Below are 13,172 nucleotides of genomic sequence, written 5' to 3'. Positions count from 1 at the left end.
GAACTTTTAACCTCGATTACTATTAATGAACGATTATCTCCACCCTTGATGAACAATTATGTATTTTCACAGTTTCTTTTGTTTTGTATTTTACACTGCTGCCCTCACACATGATTATCTTTAGGGAGTGAAAATAATGATGTTTAACGCTGTGGTTACTTGATTAGAACTATGAAAAGATCATGGTTTGGGTTAAAATGATCACTGGAGACAAGTTTTCAAATTCCTTAAAGATATGCAACCTTCACTGCCATGGCAACAGTGAACACCATGATTAATTGACATGAGCAAGATTAAGTCGATTAGAATTTCTAAATTTCGGTTTCAATTATTTTTCGATTAATTGCCCAGCCCTACTTTAAGGTGTTGACCGAAGTACCTGCATCGATCCTTTTTGCACCCAGAGGTAGAAAATATGACTATTTGTATGGACTTGCTCACAGCCAATCAACACAAGCGTTCTTCGATTTAATGTGACATGTGATTGGTCCACTGCCACAGCAGCTACGACCCGTCTGTGGTGGTGAAGTCATGGTGAATGTGAGTTAGCGCGCTTAGCAGTTCAGCAGCCAAGATGCCACCTAAACGCTCTAAAGTGTGGCTACACAACATGACTGTTACACCGGATAAAAGACAGAGACCTAAATGTGTGATGGGTATCTAATGAAGTACTCAGTTGGTATCAGTATCACTTTAAGGGTACTTGTATTGGTACTGGTATCATCATTTGAAACGATACCCAGCCCTAGTGCCCATTCTTCATTGCTCTGTCTAGTCATCTTCCTCTCGTGGCACAACCTCTTCAACTACTTTCTGCACCTCGTCGGCTGTTCCTTCCTCTTCCTCCGCTTCTGCTGCCCTCTGATCCAGGGTTCCCTGCAAGGCCTCCTTCAGGGTCAGGCTACCAGCTTCAGAGTCCTTCACCACCCCCTGCTCTACCGACATCTCTGGGTGGTGCCTCCGCAAATGCTTGACCACCTGGAACTTCTGTTTGGCTCTGTAGGAACAGTGGCGACAGCAGAAAGGCTGCTGCTTAGTGTGAGAGAGATAGTGATGTCTGAGTCCTGCTGGCCATCGGAAGGCCTTGTTGCACAAGCCGCACGTGTATGGCCGATCGTCAGTGTGTTGCCGCTGGTGGGTTTTCAGTATAAAACTAGTCTTGAAAGCTTTGCCGCATTTCTCACAGATGTAGGGGCGCATGTCGCAGTGCTGCGTGTCCCGATGGGCACGGAGGGCGTCCGCTCTGTTGGTGCGGTAGTCACAATCTTCACAGGCGTATGGCTTCTCACCTGTGAGGAAAAACACATTATTATTCAGTAATGTACATTTCTTTACAGCGAATCTATAACCTTAACTTACAAAATAAAATTCAGGTAACCGCTCTAAAAAAAAAATAATTTAGAGAAGTAGACTCCCTCACATTAACACCATGATAGCAGTTTTTGCAGAGAAACGTCACTGAACGAGGTAGATTTCTCCATCCAGGTATTCAGACCCAGAAAACAACAATTTATCAAGTTGTTCTTTATCTTAAAAAAGTCCACAAGTATAATCATCAACTTTTATATCTTGTTGTATACCTGTGTGCTTGGTCATGTGATATTTCAGCTGAGTCGCCCACTTGCATTTGTAGCCGCACTCCGGACAAAGGTACTTCTTCTCTTCCTGGTGAACCCTCATGTGAAGCTATTATAGAAATGATTACAACAAAATAAAGAACCATTTATAGTCTGTGTTGTGTTATTTCAATGTCATGTGATAGCACAGTTACTTCTCAGTGTTATGACTATAATAATGAGTCCATGAGTATGACATTAACGTTTTATCTTGATGTTCCCCTTCACCTTCCTGTTGATGTGACAAGCAGTTGTTATGGGGATAAAACACTATATTAAGATGATCTTTGGATTATGTCGGAAGAAAATGTTCTCAAGGCTGCCAATTAATACACTCAAGGACCTCATTGTATCAAGTTTAATCTAAAACAGCACTTTTAAAGAAGCTTATTTGAGGTTTTTTCTTACAAATACTTTACCTTCAACCTAGAGGGATCAGTGCAGGTGTAGCTACACTGCTCACAGCTGTATGGCTTCTCCCCGGTGTGTATGCGGATGTGCCACGTGATCTTCTGCTTGTTGCGGGTTGAGTACTCGCAGTCTGTGCATTTGTACAGGCGTTTGCCTCCATGTGAACGGAGGTGCTGCTCCAACACCAGCTGATGCTGACAAGAAAACTGGCAACTGCTGCACTTGAGAGGCTTGTCCTGTAGAGATCCATCCTCATGTTCATTCAGAAGGTGTTGTGCTAGTAGTTGCCTTGTTTTGGTAGCAAAGGGGCACAGCTGACACTGATGTGCCAAGTGGATTCTCTGGTGAATCTCAAGGCTTTCTGTTGTCTCAAAAGACTCCTGGCAGGTGGTACACTTTACCTGTGGGTGTTTGCTCTGTTGGTGGGTCTTCAGTGTGGCCTCGCTGCTGCACATGTAGTCACACTGCTTGCATGAAAAGCAGACCTGTAGCTGGTGCACACGCTTACAGTGGTTTCTTAGAGCGACTTCTGAACTAAAGCGAGCCTCACAATGAGTGCAGGCATGATGTAATTCTCCGGTGTGGCATCTGAGATTGTGTCGCCTCACATCGTCAAGCGTGTAGCCACTGAAGTCGCAGAGTGAGCAGCGGTGAGTGGGCCGTTTGTCGTGGATGCGCATTTTGTGTTGACGCAATTTGGTCACAGCCCCAAACGTCTTGTCGCACATGTTGCAGCTGTGACGACCGATTCCTGTGTGAAGAGACTCGTGCTCCTCCAGGCGATAGCGCCTTGTGGTGCTGAAAGAACAGTAACGGCAACGGTGAGGTCTTGCACCTTTGTGTTTGAGCGCAACATGTTGCATCATGCATCGTTCTTGCTTACAGGTGAACGTACATTGCTGGCAGTTTAAACGCTTAGGTTTAGCAACCCCAAGCTTTTTTTTGTCATGGACGTACAGAACATGACGGGTCAAAGAAGTTTTAGATTTGGCAACAAATGAACACATGGTGCATTGGACCTCATCTGGTTTCAAGCAGCCTCTCTTTTCATGGCGGTCCAATGCTCTTCTCTGATTGCACTTAAACGCACAGCTTGGACAAGAGAAGGTTTGAGATTTTTTAGAAACCATCTCAGACCTTTCATCAAGCTCCTCCACCACATCTTTTTTTTCTTTGACCGACTCATTACCACATTCATCATCCACTTTTGAAAGGATTTGATTCTGTCTTTTTTTCCGACAGGTGGAAGTGTGTCGATCAACCGTTGCAAGCTTGACTGATGAAAAATTGCAGAGCTTACATTTAAATTTCCCATCTTCTTTAGAGTAAAGGTTTGTTGGTTGGACTTCCTCTTCCTGCTGATTAAAATCCTGAATATTTGAATCTTTGGAAATCCTGTTTTGTGGAGAGAGAAGCTTCAGTTGTTTGGAAACGTCTTGACCAACAGTAGAGTTTTCATCTGTAGCCAAACAAGAAGCTGAAAGGCCAACAAAAGTTCTTTTTTTTCGTGGAAGTGCCGGGCACTTCTTTGCAAGGTGGCCATCGAGACCACGCTTCTGTTTGAACTGTGCACCACAGGCCTGACACTTGTGTCCCTGTATTCTACCTTGGCACAAAGACTGGCAGTGGTACCTCAAAGCCGTCTCCTTTTTGGTTACGTAAGAGCACTTGTCACATCGATAAACGTCTTTAGTTGGCACCACAAGCATCTGCACCCGTCCCTCCAAAACCATGGCTTCGGCTTGGTCCTTGTCATGCTTTTTCATAGCTTTCAGACGGACTTCAGATTCTAACAGTTGATTTTGCTCAGGTGGAAAAGATGAAATGACTGTTCCACAATCATTCTCCACGTCGGGCGTTTCAGTCTGACACTCACCAGGCTCAACTGGTTGGCTTGTATTATTCAGAGACTCACAGTTGTCATCCAAGTCAATTGGTTCTTCGTCAGCTGTGGCTACATCATCTTCCTCTGATGAGCTTGTAGATATAGAGTCTGCCTTTTCTTGTGGTGTATCAGACTTATTGCAATTTAAAGTGGATGTACTTGGAGAATTTTCCTCCTCATTTTGAAGGGATGTGGTTTCATAGTCAGTGGTTGATAGTGCTGTTAAAACAAGAGTGCAGTACTCCTCTGAGCTTCCCCCAGGTTGAGGACTGTCTGAAATACCTTCATTGACAACCTCTTGGCACACAACATCAAAAACATTCACTGAATCAACAGCTTGTGAACCAGTTACAATTTCTTTGCCGCCACTGTGATCTGATGAGCCTTGAAGTTCTGATTGTTCTCTTTGAGATGGTGGAGGTCCTTCAGTAGATGGTTCAGATGGCTCATTACCTATTGAAGGCTTATTGTAGAAACCCTGCAAGAACTCAGTCGTGTTCCTCTCCTTCTCTTTTGCGGCGTAGTTCTCTAACCACGCTTTGTCCCCGGGTACGTACCCATGAGTTTTTCTCTTGTGCAGGAAGAGGCTGATGCTACTGAACGAGGAGTAGAAGCAAAGGGCGCAACGGAACTCTTTGAGCTTGGTATGTTTGCAGTTCTCGTGGTTTTGAAGGGCTTGTCGGTAGCAGGTAGTGTACGTACAGTATTTGCACTTATACACAGACGGCGGCTTCCCCTCTCCGGAGTGTTTGGTCAACATGTGATTGCGAAGCTCATATTTGCGCTTGCAGGCGTAAGCACAGATCTCGCACATGAGTGATTTGGCTTGATGTCGTAGTTTGTGGCTGTTGAGCTGGTCCATGCGGTGACAGCGATAGGGGCACTGATCACACTGATACCTAGGACAGAAGACAGGAAGTTTAGTAATAAGAACAATAGGGTGTAAGATCTGTTTATACCCAGTAGTTCCCGAACAATACTGTGGCAAAACTTTAACAAAACGTTAAAGAGACTTTACCTGAGGTCTCCAGCATGTTTCCTCATATGAACGTTCAGATAGTGTTTCCATTTGGTGACGTATCCACATTCGGCACACATAAAGTTCTTGTCATCAGAGTGAGTGAGCATATGTTTAGAGAGGTAGGACTCATCTCGGCACCTGAAGTCACAGACGCTGCACTTATGGGGTTTCTCACCTTATAAGAAAACAAAAAAAAGAAAAGAAATTGAAATTAAGCAAACGTAAAAAACAAAGATAAAAAAACCATTGAAAATACTCTTTCTTCCTCACCACTGTGCATCAGCATGTGTCTCTTCAAGCCACGTTTATGTGAGGTTACGTAGCTGCACTGAGAGCAGCGATGGATCTTCTCGTTGGCGTGTAAGTGTCCTATGTGCTGTTCAAACTCCACAGGGTTAAACGTAACGAATGCACAAAAGTCACAGCAAAGCTTGTCATTTCCTGGATGACCGTGCCGTTGGTGCTGGAGGAAAACAGTCTTATTGGAGCAAGAGAAATCACACAGCGAGCAGTGGTAGGCGAGGTGCGTCCGATAATGAGTCTCCATGTCTTTCTCGTCTTGAAAGATGGCACCGCAGGCGTGATGTCGACACGCTACAGCCTTGACCCCGTGCATGTCGGCGGCGTGTTTAAGAAGCTCTTTGCGCAAAGAACTCTGGAAAGAACAACCCTCGTGGAAGCAGGTCACCGGCTCGCTGTCTGGGGGGATGTTATGTGTCTTCATGTGAGCTTTAAGCAACCTGCTCTGACGAAAGCTTTCACCACAGGTGGGGCAAGGATAGCTGTGGCAGTTGACGTCATCTTCGGCCTGGTCGGCGTGCACGGTGGCAAGGTGGCGGCGGATCGCGTTACGCTCCACAGCAGAGTAATCACACAAGTGGCAATGATGGACTTTTTCACCCGCCTCACGCAGTCTGTGTATGCGTAGCTTACTCTTGCTGGTGAAGTAACGTTTGCAGGTGGGACACTGGAGACTGGGATCAGGAAAGTGTAAATGGAGGTGCTCCTGCAGGTGAGAGCGCATCTTGAAGCAGCGGCGACACTTCGGGCAGGTGTGGGTGCGATAGATGTGTTCTGCACCCTCTGCAAGGTACTCTAATGGACGAGAACATATGAAACCAATTATTAATAAAGTAACAAAGTTTGTGTTTAATTGAAATATTTCTTCCATGACAATAATAAAATATATTTCATCTTCACTCTTTCGTCCTCATTGGCAACCTAGTAATATTACTTATTTACATATCTCACATGTATGTTCGATTTTGATTCATAAATCTTTAAACTATATAAACTTGTTGTACATACCTTTTGATGGCAGTGGCACAGCTGCTTTTCTTGCTCTCTTCACGTCATGTCCTTCCCTCTCTGGTTCCTCATTGTTCTCATCTTCTACTGATGATGACGCAGAAGGTGGGTTGGTTTTCTGTTTCCTTTTTGGCCTGCTGGAGACTTGAGGCTGATGGATTTCCTTAGTACCGTCAGTGGTGGCTGCAGCCTCGTTTCCTATGAACAGATGAGCCAATTTGTTGTTTTTCTTTGTCAAAAAAGACTGGGTTAGGGTTAGGGATTTAAATGTATTGAGGATTTAGAATGTTGACCAGACAAACAAAGCAAATTGAAGATATTGATGTGCCTGTAAATGCCATTTTTTTTGGGACATTTTATATAACAAGCAGATTACAGTAAATTATAATGAAAATTATCATCAGCTGCAGCCCTGAATGTCTACATAAAATAACAGCCCTGAATGTGTACATAAATTTCCATCTGCTACTGTTCCTGCAAGACTAGACGCCCTCTAGCTTCATACTTCTGCAGGTTTATGAAGAAAAAGCTTCTACTTGCAGATTAGAGTAGATCAGTAGCTCAGTTTACCTTCAGTGTGAGTTGGCAGATGGTTGTGTTGCTCCGAGAGGTGGTCACTCATTTCTTTTGCATTTTGGGTGACAAACTGGCAGTGAAAGCAGCCATAAGGCATGTGGCCTTTCCAGTGGCTCTCCATCTCACCTTGTGTGAGGAACGACACTTTGCAGGAGCGGAAGGTGCAAGGAATCAGAGTGAGGCCGTGTGTGGACGTCAAGTGGACTTGATATTCCTGGCGATCTGTGCTGTTGAACTGGCAGCCTTGCTCAGAGCAGGGAAATGGGCCTTCAGGGTCACGTCCACTGTGGAGGATTTTGAAGTGGTGTTTCAGAGCACTTGGCTTGGAAAAGACCTCGCTGCATTGAGAGCATTTGTATTTCTCCAGCTGTCCTTTGCCCAATGGAGCTCTCTGCCTTTTTGAACACATGTGAGAGGCAAACAAGCCACTCTCTGAAAAACTCTGTCCACATTTTTCACATCTGTGAGGTTCCATTGTCTCCGTTGTGTCTGAAAAAACAGAGCACAGCATTTAGTCACAATGACAGACTTTATAAGATCATGACAAACATTTATTATGCTCATGTTCAAAAAAATGTAATAGTAAATAGAGTGCACACAGGAACATAATATACATTATACAGTATGAGTCACATTTGCATATGTGTTAGCTGTTATTGGGTTGGGTTAGGAGAATTAGGTTAGAATATATTTATAATATAACCATTTCTAAACAGTTTTTCATTCAGTCAGATCCATAATAGAGTAAGAAAACAGCTGTGAGAAGCACTGGTGGAAGAAGTATTAAGATCCTTTAAGTAAGGAAAAGTACTAATACAACAGTGTAAATATACTCAATTACAAGAAAAAGTCCTGCATGAAAAATCCTACTGAAGTAAATAAGTATTAGCAGCTAAATATAGTATTGCAGTAAAAGTACTGCAGTATTATGAGTGATGAGAAAATAAATGTAGTGGAGTAGAAAGTACAATATTTCCCTCTGAAATGTATTGGAGTAGAAATATAAAGTAGCATCAAATGGAAATACTCAAGAATGATACTTAAATACAATACTTGAATACATGCACTAAGTTATATATTGAAGCTACAAAGTAAAACACATTAAATTGACTAACTGAATTCCGACCTACCGCCTGTGTTTCTGCAGCTCTTTATATCTGAACAACAGAACATCAAAACGAGTCAGTTCACCTCCTGCAGCTCTTAACATCTTCCTCCTTTACTTCTCATTTCTTACCAGCTTTTCCTCCACTGATACAATCTGCCAGAAGCTGAAATGTCTCTTAATGTTTCATAATAAAATAACCCACTTATTTATCTAACAACGCCGCCATTAGCTAACATTAGCTTCTTGTTATTGTGCTCGCAAAAACAAACTCCTATCCTCTACTGATTGCATTGAGTTTTTTGCAGACGCACCCTGCACATCCTGCTAGAAAATACACTCATTAGATTATCCACTAACATATTTATCTCAATCAGCTGTTTGAAAGCGAGGAAAAATAATAAAAACAGGAAAGAGGAACTAATCTTTTTGTGCTCAGATATCCAGTCGGACTGTTTATCAGGCACAGGAAGTGCTGCAGAGGTCGCTGCAAGCTGCTGCACTTCATTACATCCACACAGGAAAACACACACATGAGGATTTATCTCACAGGTAGCTGCTATTTTAGAAGAAATTGTGGACTTTAGAAGCGAGGACAGCCTCTACGTATCAGTATGAGATGTAGACAAGTAAGCAGGATGAGTTATTTAATGTGTAACATGAGTGTATTGTTAAAAAAAGTGACTTAAAAAGAGTCATTAGATTGTAAGATTTAACAGCTAGGCAGCAGGTCTGCAGATCTAGCTAATTAATAAAATAATCTACAAACAGTCTGAGCTGTCAGACAGATGTACAGATGAGTTTGGACTGTATTTGTAAGTCTGTGCTTCTTCAAAGTGTTTTAAAAGCCATATAGAGACAAACTGAAGCTACTGGAGGTGTGCAGATATCAGCAGCAACATGCCTCTGTCAGACATCCTGGACAGCCTGAAGGACAACCCTTACTTTGGAGCCGGGTTTGGACTTGTAGGGGTCGGGACAGCGTTGGCAGTAGCCAGGAAAGGAGCTCAGGTGGGGATGATCTTCTTCCGCAGGAACTGTATGATCACCCTGGAGGTCCCCAGTAAGGATAAGAGCTACCACTGGCTGCTGAGCTGGATCACTAAGCATGCCACGCACACCCAGCACCTGAGCGTGGAGACCTCATATAAGGCACATGAGAGCGGCCGGGTCCACACACAGTTTGACTTTCACCCGAGTCCTGGGAACCACATTATCTGGTCAGAGGAATTCATTAATATATAGTTATATATATATATATGTGTGTGTGTGTATACTTGACTGTCTTTTACCAGAGAATATCTACATATATAAATTTGCTTAACAAATAAACCCGTTGTTATCAGCCCAACTAGTGACACTGTCTGTCTTCTATCTGCAGGTACGGGAGGAAGTGGATCAGGGTTGAAAGGACCAGAGAGAAACAGATGATCGATCTGCAGACTGGAACCCCGTGGGAGTCTGTCACCTTCACTGCTTTAGGCCGAGACAGACAAATCTTCTTTAATATCTTACAAGAAGGTACAAATTTACATATTTATAGTGTTAAACAAGTAGTGGTAGAAACTAAACAAGAGTATATACTTTAGTACTAAACTTCTCACATGGTTTCATTTCAATAAATGTTCAAATGATCCAATATTTCAGCAAAAATCAAAGATTAGAGAAAAAGTCCAACAACTGAAAACACATTTGTGTATCAGAACTTTGTTTTTTCTTCTTTCCTCTCCCATTAATCATCTCACCACCCCTCACATTTATCTGCTGACCCTTTCGAGGGGCCCCAACCTTAGGTTGGGAACCACTGGACTAAACTAGCTAACTGTATATAAAGTAGTGTAAACTAGCTCCACCTCCAGCAGCTACAACAGTAACATGCTGCTTTAACACTGATGCTTCACTATTAATAATCTAATGATGTCATATATAATAATATATCAGTCAGAGGACCAAACCACTACTTTTACTGTAATACTGCATACTACATCACTCATAATACTGCAGTACTTTTACTGTAATACTGCATACTACATCACTCATAATACTGCAGTACTTTTACTGTATTACTGCATACTACATCACTCATAATACTGCAGTACTTTTACTGTAATACCGCATACTACATCACTCATAATACTGCAGTACTTTTACTGTAATACTGCATACTACATCACTCATAATACAGCAGTACTTTTACTGTAGTAGGACTTTTCATGCAGGACGTTTTCTTTTAATATAATATTTTTAAATTGCTGTGTCAGTACTTTAACTTAAGTAAAATTTCTTAATACTTCTCCCACCACTGATAACAAGAACTGATACATATACAGTATATTCATCTTGTTTTCCACTGAGTGCTTATGAGCTGTCTGTTATGTTTTGTAGCCAGAGAATTGGCCCTGAAGCAGGAGGAGGGACGGACGGTGATGTACACAGCCATGGGCGGTGAGTGGAGGCCCTTTGGGTTTCCACGGCGACGCAGACCCCTCAGCTCTGTGGTCCTGGAGAAGGGTGTCGGTGAGAGGATCGTAGACGATGTGAAGGACTTCATCGGAAATCCAAAGTGGTACACAGACAGAGGTACAATATCCTGTTATTAGTCTAACAGTAAACACCATTCAGTGTATGAGGAACTAATTTATGGCTGCAACTGAAGCGATTATTTTAATTATTAATTAATCTTTTGATTATTTTTCTCAATTACTCAATTAGTTGCCTTTTTTATAAAATGTCAGAAAATAGTGGAACATGTTGATCACTGTTTCCACTGTCCACAACCCAAAAATATTTAGTTTACTGTCATAGAAGATGAAACAAAACAGAAAATATTCACATTTGAGAAGCTAGACTCAGAGAATCTGAACATTTTCTTCATTAAAAAATGAGACAATGAATAGTTGACAGTAAATTAATGAGTCGTTGCAGCTCTAGTTTTATTCTTCTTTGACCTGTTGTGTTGTGGTATATTGTTATTGTTGTGTCTGTTTTAAAAACTCTGTCTTGTTAGTGCAAGCTGAAACATCTAACATTTCAAGAGAGCCAGTTTCCCAAAGGTGTTTTGTCCTGGAGAGTCTGTTTATAGAGTTTCCTGAATGCACTTAAATGCATCACCTCAGAAGAATTTCCAGATCAGTCCCTGCTCACAAATGAACGGCTAAAATTCTCACAAATTAAGTTAATATCTGGAAGCCTGTTCTCATACTTTACTGTCATGAGCTTAATCCAAGGACTGACTGGAATATAAGATATTGTGGTATGCTTGGAAAATCATAGCAGTGGTAATAACATGTATGATTTGTAGGTAATCAGCTGAAATATGTTAAATTGCCTGTTTTTGAATAGTACAATGTGTTTGCATGTGGTTTACAGTAATACTGTTTTTCTTTGTGTATGCAGGGATCCCTTACAGAAGAGGATACCTGCTGTATGGTCCCCCAGGATGTGGGAAAAGTAGCTTTATGTGAGTGTTTAGATTCTCACTGACTGGAAGATGAACTATATATCGAGTATATTTTTAATCTAACATCTCACTCTCTGTATGCACTTTTCGTCTTTGTGTGTTTTCCAGCACGGCGCTGGCAGGCGAACTGGGCTACAGCATCTGTCTGATGAGTCTGAGCGACCGAACGCTTTCAGATGACCGTCTGAACCACCTGCTGAGCGTGGCGCCGCAGCAAAGCATCATATTGTTGGAGGACGTAGACGCTGCCTTCGTCAGTCGAGATCTGCTTCCAACAGAGAGTACGTTGTAGAGAAGGAGGCGTTGTTTTGAGAAACACATTTTAAAACACAGATTTGACTTGTACTTGCTTTTAATTTTACTTTATATATGCTTTGAAAATATCTAAATCTATTCCTTCTGTCTATTTTAAATTATCGGTTATTTTTATTTATGCATTAACGTCCATTTTTAGGTTAACAAGAGGTTAAAGTTGTTGCTGGTTAGTCAGACTGTGTTTGTTGTTGTTTCATTCTGATTTGAGGGCGACTTTTTTAACCACTTTTATCTTTGCCTCCAGACCCAATGGCCTATCAGGGAATGGGAAGACTGACCTTTAGTGGTCTGCTGAACTCTCTGGATGGAGTGGCTTCATCTGAGGCCAGAATAGTATTTATGACCACCAACTACATAGACAGGTATACTGTTGGAAGAGAATTTTATTGTTTGGTGTTACGACTCCTTTTCTGTGACATTTCACTGCCGAGCTTTACATACATTAAAGAGTATTTTTTAGTGATATTAACCGCCAGTTTTCACACAGGTTGGACCCAGCGCTGATCCGGCCCGGCCGCGTCGATCTGAAGAAGTACGTCGGGCATTGCACTCACTGGCAGCTCACCCAGATGTTCCAGAGGTTCTACCCGGATGCGCCCGCGTCTGAAGGAGAGCTGTTTGCAAAGAGTGCGTTAGCCACCCACTCTGAGATCAGCGCGGCTCAGGTGCAAGGACACTTTCTGCTGCACAAAACGGACCCCGCTGGATCTATAGACAATGTTGCCAAAATAAAGGAATAACAGGACTGGAAGGTGTTAAGAGACTGATGAGTGAATAAAGAGAAACATGAGTATCTAAGGCTGATGTGCATTGATACCATTATAGACTGTAGACTGCAGTCTGTGATTGATATGAAATAAATGCATTGTCGTCTAACATGGAAAGCCCCTCACAGCAAAGCACTGAAACCCCTTCACACTGGACATATTAAACCTACACTTCACTATTTGTGAGTCAGAGTAACAAACAGCAGCAATATGGAGAGAAAGGAAGAGAAATGTGTTTTGATATCAGTGGGCAAAACTTGTTGCTGAGCTTTAATTCACAAAAAATAATCTTTGATATCTTAAATGAATATTGGCGCGCCCTGGTGGTCGAGTGGTCAGAGTGCATGCCACATAATCGCAGCGTCTCTGGTTCAAATCCAGCCAGGGACCTTTGCTGCAGGTCATTCCCTTCTCTCTCCCTGTTTCCTGTTGGCCTCTCTGCCAGATACTGTATAAATAAAACAACTGCTTTATAAAAAAGAAAACTCTAAAAACATCCGCAGATTCAGTTAGGGTTAGCTCATTCAACCCCACTTCAAAAATTCCAAACAATCCCTTTTAAAGATAAAGGAAGATGGTTCATTGCTCCCAGCAACATTAAAGCAAGTGATTCACATGAGGAAAAAAATCTGTGTGGGCTTTGTCTCATTCAACTCCATATTTTTCTTTTTTTCAGCTTATCAGGCTGTTTGAAATCAAAGCAGTTCC

At 42.2% G+C, this 13,172-nt stretch overlaps 2 protein-coding genes across 2 annotated transcripts; one reads left to right on the top strand and one right to left on the bottom strand.

Annotated features, from left to right (window-relative positions):
• Nucleotides 1-771: 771 nt before the first annotated feature.
• On the bottom strand, nt 772-8,043 carry znf142 (zinc finger protein 142). The gene is made up of 8 exons (XM_062431331.1): nt 7,948-8,043; nt 6,812-7,306; nt 6,242-6,439; nt 5,204-6,028; nt 4,931-5,108; nt 2,036-4,811; nt 1,581-1,686; nt 772-1,289 (listed from the first exon to the last, which is right to left on the bottom strand). The coding sequence occupies exons 1-8, from the start codon at nt 7,988-7,990 to the stop codon at nt 772-774; spliced, it is 5,139 nt and encodes a 1,712-aa protein (XP_062287315.1). The 5' UTR covers nt 7,991-8,043.
• Nucleotides 8,044-8,415: 372 nt separating this feature from the next.
• LOC133992793 (mitochondrial chaperone BCS1) lies at nt 8,416-12,616 on the top strand. The gene is made up of 7 exons (XM_062431540.1): nt 8,416-9,142; nt 9,304-9,443; nt 10,308-10,502; nt 11,319-11,382; nt 11,491-11,663; nt 11,942-12,059; nt 12,185-12,616. Exons 1-7 carry the CDS (start codon nt 8,823-8,825, stop codon nt 12,435-12,437), a joined length of 1,263 nt encoding a protein of 420 aa, XP_062287524.1. The 5' UTR covers nt 8,416-8,822; the 3' UTR covers nt 12,438-12,616.
• Nucleotides 12,617-13,172: the final 556 nt, after the last annotated feature.

The sequence above is a fragment of the Scomber scombrus genome, chromosome 13, assembly GCF_963691925.1.
Source record: "Scomber scombrus chromosome 13, fScoSco1.1, whole genome shotgun sequence".
Lineage (NCBI taxonomy): Eukaryota > Metazoa > Chordata > Actinopteri > Scombriformes > Scombridae > Scomber > Scomber scombrus.
This window is presented reverse-complemented; position numbering and strand designations above follow the sequence as displayed.

Excerpts from the sequence above, each read along its gene's own strand:
- znf142 (XM_062431331.1), bottom strand. The coding sequence starts at position 7,990 with ATGTTCTGTTGTTCAGATATAAAGAGCTGCAGAAACACAGGCG. Across the intron at positions 6,440-6,811 it reads TCTGCCAACTCACACTGAAG|GAAACGAGGCTGCAGCCACC; the intron begins GTAAACTGAGCT and ends ATCTGTTCATAG. Across the intron at positions 1,290-1,580 it reads TCACATGACCAAGCACACAG|GTGAGAAGCCATACGCCTGT; the intron begins GTATACAACAAG and ends TTTTCCTCACAG.
- LOC133992793 (XM_062431540.1), top strand. The coding sequence starts at position 8,823 with ATGCCTCTGTCAGACATCCTGGACAGCCTGAAGGACAACCCTTACTTT. Across the intron at positions 9,444-10,307 it reads CTTTAATATCTTACAAGAAG|CCAGAGAATTGGCCCTGAAG; the intron begins GTACAAATTTAC and ends TATGTTTTGTAG. Across the intron at positions 10,503-11,318 it reads AAAGTGGTACACAGACAGAG|GGATCCCTTACAGAAGAGGA; the intron begins GTACAATATCCT and ends TTGTGTATGCAG.